Source organism: Apium graveolens, chromosome 5 (assembly GCF_009905375.1).
Source record: "Apium graveolens cultivar Ventura chromosome 5, ASM990537v1, whole genome shotgun sequence".
Classification (NCBI taxonomy): Eukaryota; Viridiplantae; Streptophyta; class Magnoliopsida; order Apiales; family Apiaceae; genus Apium; species Apium graveolens.
Genome location: NC_133651.1, coordinates 227615190 through 227626445, shown reverse-complemented (window position 1 = coordinate 227626445; position 11256 = coordinate 227615190). Strand labels below are relative to the sequence as shown.

Genomic DNA, 11256 nt, shown 5'->3' with positions numbered 1-11256 from the left:
TAATCCGATCTGACGGATACCCGATCTGAAATCCGAAATTTAGAATTTACCGAACCTGATTTTTTGGATTTGGATTTGGATATCGATTTAATTTTTAAACCTGAAATTTTTTGGATTTGGATTTGGATATTAGGTATACCGATCCGAAATCCGACACTCTATCCGAACCCGAAATTCGAAAAAATCCCAAATTATTATATATATATATATATAATATATATATATAATATTAGAAGTTTATATATTACAGATTATAATATTATATATATTATATAATATATATTATACATATTATAATATAATTTTTAGAACATATATTTTTATATTTATGTTAAAAATTAACTAATATAAAGTTTAATGAAATATAATTATTCATTTATTTAAACGGGTGATAAGTTTTATAAGATTAACAAAACATCTTTTAGTGATTAATCTAAAAATTTGGATATCAATTGAATTGATTTTTTAAATATTAGCATACATATAATAACACAATTAATGATGTGGTGAAGTTGTTGAAAATGACACGTTAAAACTCTTTATATGCAAGTCGTGTTTTCGATTCCAAGCACTTACAACAATAATTATACAGATTTTCAAATTTCGGGTTCGTATTTCGGGTATGTATACCCGAATCTGATCCGAAATCTGATGGATCGGATTCAGATATTCATTTTCGGATATTCGGGCATGGATAAAATTTTCGTGTCTGAATATGGATTGTGCAACCATCCCATGTATGCCCCTAGACTTTTTTTTTTTATCAAATTACTTAATTAATATTAAAAAAAATTAGAGTATTTGATTTTAGCGCCTCCCGGCGGCAAAGCAAAAACGAAAAAATTGAAATTTGAAATATTTAGATGCATACGGAGCCGAGAGTTCATCTGCGAGCGATCTATCTCCTGGAGTGAAGGCTTGTAATTGTAAGACTCGCACACTTGGTGCTTATTTATATAAAATTAATCTTCCCCTCTCTTCAACTTCCCCAACAGGTAATCCACAATTTTTCTCAATTGTTTTTGATATTTTCCCCTAATTTATTGCTAATACAATTTTATGCTTCTCTTGCTACTTTCAACTTTTCATTTCTTAAGTCTAATCTTCATAGTTTTTTAAAACTGTTTATTACATATAATTGCAGCTTTTACATACTGTTTTCTTCTCTAGGGTTTGCTGTTGGATCTGAATTATTAATGTGAAATTCAAGCTCAAAATTTACAATTAAAAACATCGATTAACTTGCATAATTATTTTGGCTATTTGCACTGCAGAGGAAGATTATTAGAGAACACAGGGCTATCCCAGGGATGGCTAATTATTATGACATTTATGATATTTTAGCAGAAGATGAGGTTAGACAATTCCGGTTGTGCTCGATGTTTTCGATTATTCTTAGGGTTGTGGAATTGAGTTTTATCAAGTATATGTATTTGAATGCAGCTTGTACCAGCTATTTTCCGAGAGGCTACTAATGGAGTTGGCCTATTTGATTCTACCGATGACACGAATAAGGTAATACTTTTGTGGTTTTTTTTAGTGAAAAGAGGTTTTATCATTGATATTTGATTGTGGAGTTTCTATACTGCAGGTAGAACCAGGTTCTAAGGTAGAGTTAACGTTCTGGTTTGCCCGAGAACTACATTTGAGACAGGCAGTATCAGTTAACGTCCCTCCTTGTTTTAATAAAAGGTGAATGCTGTAATGCTGTGACAATGTTGGGTGTATTCATAGTATTTTATTAAATTCTTGACCGGTATTCCTTTTTATAGTTTGTATATTAAGATTTGTCATATCAAATTAGACCCGTCCTAGAAGAGTGAGAACCTGTTTTTGCAATGACAAACACTCGCAACATGACTTCTGAGGTCTAAGATGTTTCCAACTTTTGTATCTGTTATGTACTGTTATAGTTTCAAGACGTTATTCATTGGCGTCTCCAACTTTCCATGATATGGAAGATGTGATTTATTGCTATATCACATTGATATGAAATTATAAAATGTTATTATTTTTCAGAACACGCAAGGAAATTGATGCTGATGCTGCACATGTGGATCTAAGGAATCGTTGTCCACATTTTTATGAGTTAGGATACAAGATAGCACCACTGTAAGTTTTCCTTCGTGATATATTAGAGATTGTTTAATCACAGATTACAGTGCCTGTGTGTGTTGTTAATTTTTGAACTAGAATTATTGCTGATCTTAATGAAAATTAGAAGGCCAGGCTAAAACATATAACTCTTTCCTACAAACTCTAGTCATATAATATCTTAATAGTGTAATGTATGTTCTTTTTCTTGATGATGTTTTTTGGTATCTTTTTGGAAATGGCACAAGCACTCCCTAATATATTTGGGTAATTACCTGGACAAGGTATTAGTGCTTGAGATGACCATTTTATGAAATAATATTTAGAAAAGAAATATCATTGGGGATGAATGAGGAAGGTAACTTTTATGCCCTAGTGGAGTCTGCGTGATGTTCAGTATAAAAATAAATGGAAATGGTTGTTAGAGAATTCTTATACGAGATTTTTGACTTGCCATATATCTCAAAAGTGTATTTCATAACAGTTATTGCAATTATTTTGCAAGTTATTTAAAATGTGAGTTGCCTGGTCCGTATAAGTACTAGGTACGGTGAATATATATTGTTTACAATTCTGAGTTTTTGAGCATGTAACAGCAAAGCTGTTCAAGATACTATTAGTATTGTAACCAGGTCTTGTTGAAAAGTACAAATAATTATGACGAAGCATGAAGCAGGTAATTTAGCACCTTACAACTTGATTTCTCCTGGGCTTATCTCTTTTGTTTTCATCTTTCCTTAGCAAAAATTGACTCGAAGATGAGCTTAATAAAGACCTCGATTCTCTTTTCCAGAACTTAAATATTATCTTACATCATCCTAGGAGATTTAAATTATATTCTATAATCTAAAGCAGGGCATTTTCTGAACTTCTGTATTTTTACTTTCTTCGCAATGAAGATGGTTATGCTGTGTTTTATCACATTTTCAGTATCCATTCTGATGTTTATTACCCGGGCCTTGGTTTCTCACTGTGGTTCCCTTCTTGCAATGGATAGGGTTGGAGATAAGACCATAGGACTTGTTCTTCTGATTGCATTTAGAACCAGGTACAAGGAAGTATTGATCAAAGCTCATACTGCAGCATTTGAAGTGGCTCCAAAATTCTTGAGCCTTCTAACAGAAGAAGAAGTTAAATGTAAGAATTTTGAACTTGTTTGTTTCCATAGTTCTCTTATATAACCAATATAGCAGAAACAATGTCATTCATGTAAATACTATTTACGGTGAAGTGTACAAGGCAGCTCAGTCCTCTGCCACTGCATTATAGAAGTGGCGGATGGGTGGCCCCAGATTTCAGAAAGATTCTGTTCTCGGGAGAAAAAGGAAGGCAATTAAATAGGTAATTAGCTTGGATTTTTTTATGTACTTGGAAGCTTAGAGATATGTATATAAGCTATATATAGGGCAGGAGATTAGTTATGACTTGGCAATAGATTATTCTCCTGGCGAAGATTTGTAATTCAAATTTACCATAATCTTATTTGATTAAGATGTTCCTGTGAAATGAAAATATGTGCTACTATATACATTTCATCTGATGACTGAAGCATAGGATGTTTTAGAATTTTGATTGTGCAGAATCAACAAATTTCTTTAATTTTGGTAGTCTTACGGCCTACAAAATATTAATTGTTGAAACTGGTTGTATACATAAAGTTAAATTTAGTTAGATAAGCATTGGCAAACAAAAATTGAAGAAAATTAACCGTGTTGCAATAATGCCACTATTTGAATCCAGTGACCAGTAGTTGGGTATAGTTTGGATTGTATAGCACAAGTAGTAATCTCAGGAACATCTACGTTTGGTGAAAGTGGGAAAAAAGAGTATATTAAACAGGGAGAACACTGCAAGTAGATGAACACAAATGAAGAAGATAGAACAAGCAGAACTGGCCATTCTCCGTGGTACCACCGGAATGAATTCATATTCGAATCCCACTTTTATTGACAATTGCACGCATTCATATTATAACCCCCAGGTGTTCAGTTGGTGATTATTAACTTCTCGTCCTTCAAAAAGAACCTTCATGTTTGAAGTGAACTCCTACTTGTTGACAATTGAACGCATTCCTTTGATTAGTTCTCTGGTTTTCTGTTTGTACCGTACTTACTAATGTTGTAAAAATCGGTAATCGGGTCTAATCGGGTTGAGGTACCAATTAGCGATTAATCGGTAAATCGGGGATTAAATGGAATGATTAATCGGAGTATTAATCGTGTCCATTTCATATTATTAAAATATAATTAATATTTTTATACACAAATTAGAGTATTTGTTATTTTGAACAACATTTGGGCCTTCAAAAATATGGCCCATTGGACTTGCATGCTTATGGCCCGTGACTCTAATAGATATAAGTCCAGTTTGAGTGATCATTAGGTTAATTTTTACACACGCCACTAACGCTTTAATCTTCTTCCTCAATCGCCTCCACTAACCATCCATTGCTACCATTTAAAATCACCGGTTCGTTCATTCTTATGCAACGAAATCAACTTAGTCTCAATATTCTATTTATATACTCATATCATTACAATCAATTGATCAGTACATATATATGTATATGTATGTACAGACAAGCATATGTTAAGCGTTAATTTGGGTTGTTAATTGGTGAGTTTCGAAGATCTGATTAAAAATGACCCGATTTTTCAACTTTTACCCGATTTTGGTCCGAGTTTGACCGGATTTTGACCCGATTTTGCCAAAAACGTATTTTCAGCCGATTATGCAGAAATTGATCGTGGCCTGCCGATTGACGATTAATGTCAACATCGGCGATTTTTACAATACTGCTTATAAGTTTAAAAGTTTTTTTTTTAAAAAAACTTCAAGTTAAAGATGACTAAATAGTACTTAAATAACTAAAAGATGTTATCGTTGACGAAGTTCATACTTCATTTTATTATAATGCATCATTCTAATAAAGTATGCACTGGAAAATAATAAGACGTAAAGGGTACTTATTAGTTTACTAGAATATAGATAAGAGATAACTTATATTGTATTGTTTGATTATTTGAAAAGCATTTTGTTTGTAAATAAGTCCCGACATTTCTCATGAACGCCTAAGTTAATATATTAAACAAATTGCCGGGGGGTTTAGCTGTTCAAGTATTTATAGATCACCTAAGTTAATATATTAAACACAAATAAATAAATACAATTTAATACATAGGAAATTGGATATTAGAATGTTTTTTCTTCCTCCATGTGGTCCTTGCTCTAACAATCTCCTCTTTCTTAACTTCTCCTTTTGTTTGTAGAATATGTGTATACTTTAACTGCATTCCCTTCAAGGAGCCCGAACTTTCGTCGCTTATGCTGTTATCTTCATCAGGTTCCGAAAGAGATTGAATGATATCTGAACTTCCGCATTCTCTCCTGTATTCTAGTATGATATCAGACAGCTGCTGCTCGTCCATGAACTTATCTGGCATTGCCTGAAAAAGAATGAATAACATGATTTAATCAGCTTCTGTTCTTCAAAAATATTTATTTTACAACAAAAATCATTTGATGTTGTCTTACCTCTAGCAACCATCCTACGTACTTGACATTGTTTACATGGTGGTTCATGTCCAAATCACTCCTCTTTGGCTATAAATTAAAAAACTGAAATATCAGCATACATTTTCTTATAGCTGCATATCCCAATATATATTACTGAAGGTTATGTAGATAGAATGTTTTAATAAATATATTACCTGTAAACTTGAGGTGGCATGTTTTGCAGTGTCATCTAACTTCTTTATCTTCTCGGGAGTATCTTCTGTAATTGTTTGCTTCTTCGTAAACCATGGTGATATCTCCGCCCTCACCTCGTCGGGCATTTTTGAGAGGCGTCTTGTCTTCTGGTTCATCATTACCCATGTACTGTTTCATCTCCAAATCATTACTTAATTGAAGTGATATAAGTAATCTCTGAAGACAACAGAAAAGTAATTTGAAGATCTTAATCTCTCATATTATATACCTTGTTGCACGTGCATATACAACTCCTGTGGCCTGTGATCTAAGTTCCCAGTCTCTTCGCATACCATGTTTCCCTGATGCTCCAACCCAGGTGTCAAGTTTTAAGACTTCTCCCCTGTACAACAGTTCAACAAATGCATATCAGTACCCATTAACAACTCCAACTCAAATTTGCATAAATCAGAAGTTGAGATGTTCAAACTTGAGGTACCATATTGGGAAATGATCCACTTTGAACTGCATTCTTGAGACAACCCACATTAGATTGTTTCTTGTCATTCCATGTGTAGCACCAAATCCATCCCCGAGAAGTCCTGACATCCACACATGATTCAATGCTGTTTCCTGCAAAATTATCAGTTTCCAATCATATTTTTGGATGTGTACGCGAACGAATGACTTAGTATTAGCGTGTTGCCAGGAAACTAGTTTTACCTGAAGAAGGTTAAGGATGCTCTCCAATGTTGCAGTTTTGTCTGGCCCAACTTCACAAGACCGAATAACTACTGTCTGTCTATATGTAACACCATCACCAATGATGAGCCCTTGACGATGAGGATCGATAAACTGCTTAATTGTCGGAATATTCTGGCGTGTTTGTTCCTTTTTTGTGATGACATTTTCAGTGACTTGAGTAATAGAGGAAACAGTTGCAGCATTTAACTTTGTAAAAGTAGTTGTGCTGCCATTTCTGCTGATATCTAGTTTTGGCAGTTTTAAGTTGCTTAGATATTGACTATGCTTAGCTATAGAGTAACTGATATTGTAGCAAGCATGATAGGAGACAAAAGAAGCAGCCATTTTTATCTTTTAATTTTGTGGAAAGAGTGAGGAAATGAGCCTGGTGTTTTCATTGTTTTTATATGTAAAGAGTAAATACTAATGACACACACAAGAAAAAAATGCTGGATTTTTTTGTTGATGAATTGCAATGCCGTTTTAGTTGTAATCGACATTTGACATTTGATTGAAGAAGACAAAAGAGGTCAGTGTGGCGTACAGATTTGTGAGTTTTAAAGTGAACAACTCAACGTCATTCAGACACTTCAATGCTCTCAGCCACTCTTCAGAATAATTCGAAAATCGCGGTTGGGTTGGTGTTGGTCCAACCAAGAAAGGCACAATAGTTGTTGGTGTTTCTTGGATAATTGGTATGCAGTAAAAAACTTTCAGCAGTATCAACTATGAAGTATGAACTTATTTTGGTTTTAACTAGTAAACTTCCAAAACAGTGATGCAGATTAGCACAATAGTCAGAAACTTCTAAATTTAACCGGCCCGTTTAGGCCCGCGAATCGGGTCGGGCCGGATCATTTATTATTATCAAAACCAATTAATAATTTCAATTATTTTTTGTTATAATATACAATTTTCAGTTTTTTTAATTATATTTGTAAATTTAGATTTTTATTTATATTTGCACACTCTTAAATAAACTTTAAAACAAATTGTTCCTTGTTTCTATTATATCTCTGAATAGATTAGAATTTAAAACTTACATTTCAAGAATTCAATTTTAATATTACCAAAAACTGTTCACGTATAAATAAAAGATGAGTAAATATTGTTTCTTTAAAGAGTTTCAATTATAAAATAAATTTCAACCGGACATAATTTTTTTCAAAGTTCTTTTTGAATATTTATTAAAAATCACCATAAAATTTGAATTTTTATCGGGCTGGATCGAGTCGGGCTGGGCTTTTATCCGAATCGGACCGAGTTTTTGTGCAGATCGGGCTTAAATCCGGATCGGACGGGTTTAAATTCAGGTTTTTACCGGATCGGACTGAGTCAGATTTTTTTGAAAAATATGTGACACGTTGAGGCTCGCGGCCGAATCGAACCGGGCCATGCTATTTTGAAATATGCCACATCGATAAGAATAAGAGTATTAGTGTCCTTTATAGATACAAGTCAACAACTAATGTGTACCAAATCGCTAGCTTTTTCGGACTGACCTGTGGTGGGTTGTTGTGTCCGATACACATTCGGTTATGGGTTTGGATGTTATTAATGGTATCAGAGTTTTGCCCGGGTGCCGTATGTGTGTTTGTGAGATCGACAAGGACGTCGATCCTATAAGAACGAGGTGTTTGTAACATCCCACATCGATAAGAATAAGAGTATTAATGTCCTTTATGGATACAAGTCAACAACTAATGTGTACCAAATCGCTAGCTTTTTCAGACCGACGTGGTGGTGGGTTGTTGAGCCCGATACACATTCGGTTGTGGGCTTGGGTATTATAAATGGTATCAGAGCTCTGCCCGACCGGAAGTGTAGAGGCACTGCCCGAGTTCCGTATGTGTATTTGTGAGATCGACAATGACGCCGATCCTATAAGAGGGGGTGTTTGTAACATCACACGTCGATAAGAATAAGAGTATTAGGTCATTTATAGATACAAGTCAACAACCGATGTGTACCAAATTGCTAGCTTTTTCGGACTGACATGTGATGGGTTGTTGGGTCCGATACACATTTGGTTGTGGGCTTGGGTGTTACTCCCTCTGTCCCTAAATACTTTTCCCATTTGTGTCGGACACGTTTGTCAATGCACGTTTTTTATTGTTAATATCTTTAATTTCGTATTAGTATTAAATATAAAAATTTCACTGTATGTATTAAAGTACTCGTAAACACAAATACAACAAGATCACTCAGACTGTGTTTGATCTTGTGCTACAAAAACTTGTGCTTTTGGTTTTGGACAAGAAACACAATTTTTTTTGCGTTTCTAAGTGATACAAAGGGAAAGAGTCATATTTCCGCGCATGTAAGATTTTTGGTATTTTTTTTCCAAATTGTGATATTAAGGGTCATCATTCTTTTTTTAGGGCTGTCATAATTTGGATACAAATCTGCCTATATCCGTATCCGAATTTGGAATTTTTTAAAAAATAATATCTGAATCCAGATTCAACGAATAATATCTGGATACAGAAAATATCCTAATTTGAATCCGATTTTCAATCAAATTTTTTATTTTATTTTTAAAATTGAAAAAAAATGAAAAAATATAGTAAAAATTAAAAGTTCATATTTAAAAATTAAAATAAGAGTTAAAGTGATTTAATCATATTTTAATTTTTTAAAAAAATAATTTTATTTATCTTTTCAATATAATTGTTATCTTTAAATTTTTATACTCAAATGATTTTTTTATATGTATATAAAATTTGTATAAACATAATATATATATATATGTATATGTATATATATACACATACACACACTATAAATTTAGTATAATAAATTTTAAATTATTTAAGTATTTAAATATAATATATATTTATTCAAATTCGGATAGTATCGAATACGAATATGGCTATATCCGCTTTATTTCAGATACATATAATATCGGTTTTATTTCGGATATGAATGCAGATTTTTCAGACTTTTCGAATATTTTTGACAGCCCTGTTCTTTTGATATCTTGTTTATTTTAGTTATTTTTCTTACCAATTTTTCACATCGGGATGTTTAGAACAAATTTCCGGACAAGCTTTGATGAGAAGCGGGAGCTCAGTTTCTTGTACTTTCTTGAGAAATAATTGATATTTTCAATTCTAGTTTTTGATCGCTAGCTGTACAAAGAAAAGAGGTTACTTATCTTCATTTCTTATTTACACACAACATAAATCTGCTTCTTCTGCATATATTATTAAAAGATAAAATAAAATACTATCACCATCTTTCAGTAAACTATTAGAGTGTCGACTTTTCTTAAGAAAATGTATCAATTTTTGGTGGTCAGAACATTGATATGCCTCGGAAGTGATGATTACAAGTTTTAGGAGGTACAACAAAGCATAGTTTTAAGGTACAAGACAGCTTGAGATGGTACAAGAAATATGCTACCAATGTTAGGATAGAACAAGAAAATGTTGAAAAAACGATTCTCAATACAAACTTCTAGTACATACCTAGGCGTGACAAAAGAGAATGCTCTTACGATGTGAAAGTTCAATCTTTTTTAACCTCAATTGCTTTCCTACGAATTACTACACACGCTGTTTCATCAGCAAGCTTTTCGGAATATATTGACAGAAAAATCGTAATTCACAAATATAAGATCGACTAAAATCATACGAATGAATCATACAAACACAAAATGAAACTTGTTATAAGTTTCTTAGAAAGTTTGTTTGCTAAAATAGTTTTCATACAGAATTCTAACTTGTAAGATAGTTTATGATAAGAGATGACCTGTATACACACACAAATGCCATCATCAAGTCCTCAACTCCCAGTATGAGTATACCTAGGAAAAAGAAAATGACACTTCCAGTGCTATTCTAACATTTACAGAATCTAGTACAATGTGCATTGGACATAATTAATTAGCAACATTAGATATATGAGTATCTACCATGGTTTTACTAGAAGACCATATAAAAGGTATACTTTTCTAAGGGGTCAAAAAAGTTAAATGTGTTTTCAATGATTGTGATATGATTGAAGCATCTAAATGAAAAGGATTATAAAAGAAGCTGGATACAAAAGAATCAGCAAAATAAGAGAATCTGTGGTAAAAAGTTGAGTTAAAACGGTATATTTCTAACGTATCAGAAGAATGTGAAAAGAATATCTGATGAACATTACAAAGCAAATCACAACTTTGAATCTTTTTTTCATGCACTTGATACCATAAGGTCTACCTTGGTATTGCCTAGGGTGAAGAAGTCGAATCTTCTACTTGCTACTATATATATTGACAGAAAAGTGGATTCTATATATTAAGATTAATGCGTCCCCATAAGTTGGAATGTGCCTGGAAAAAGAAAGGGAGAAGAAGAGAATGAAGCAACTAAATAATGAGTTCCTGAGTCGGTAGAATGTGTGAAAACAGAAAACTAATTGATCCTGGTAAGACTATATTCATATATTTGTGGAATGAAGATGGAACATATTTGAACAAACTTCACTTCCTATATAAACAGATGCATGAGAAGCCAATACACAGCCATGGAAACCTTCCTTCATGCATGACTGGATGAGCATGAGAACTAACACCACCTTGTACGCATCACATTCTTGTTCGAGGTATTACACCAATTAGGGTGTACGATGTCAATAGTAATTTTTTGGATCAGATGGGTTTTTCTAGGTCTCAAAAATTTTAAATTTATACAATAACTAAATTTAGAAAAATTAAATTAATAGGTAGTCAAATATAACATT

The 11256-nt window shown here is 32.9% G+C and overlaps 2 protein-coding genes across 4 annotated transcripts; one reads left to right on the top strand and one right to left on the bottom strand.

The window, feature by feature from the left end:
* Positions 1–834: 834 nt before the first annotated feature.
* On the top strand, positions 835–3637 carry LOC141661633 (DNA replication complex GINS protein PSF3-like). 3 transcript variants are annotated; one of them, XM_074468646.1, is made up of 7 exons: positions 837–995; positions 1275–1355; positions 1444–1515; positions 1592–1692; positions 2020–2112; positions 3092–3231; positions 3326–3636. In XM_074468646.1, exons 2-7 carry the CDS (start codon positions 1311–1313, stop codon positions 3361–3363), a joined length of 489 nt encoding a protein of 162 aa, XP_074324747.1. In that variant the 5' UTR covers positions 837–995; positions 1275–1310; the 3' UTR covers positions 3364–3636. The 3 variants fall into 3 exon arrangements, with proteins under 3 accessions (XP_074324745.1, XP_074324747.1, XP_074324746.1); XM_074468644.1 differs by having other exon boundaries at positions 835–995; positions 3092–3637; XM_074468645.1 differs by having other exon boundaries at positions 839–926; positions 3092–3637.
* Positions 3638–5264: 1627 nt separating this feature from the next.
* LOC141660770 (palmitoyl-acyl carrier protein thioesterase, chloroplastic-like) lies at positions 5265–6873 on the bottom strand. The gene is made up of 6 exons (XM_074467757.1): positions 6508–6873; positions 6284–6417; positions 6074–6187; positions 5805–5973; positions 5629–5697; positions 5265–5540 (listed from the first exon to the last, which is right to left on the bottom strand). Exons 1-6 carry the CDS (start codon positions 6871–6873, stop codon positions 5265–5267), a joined length of 1128 nt encoding a protein of 375 aa, XP_074323858.1.
* Between the last annotated feature and the right edge of the window lie 4383 nt (positions 6874–11256).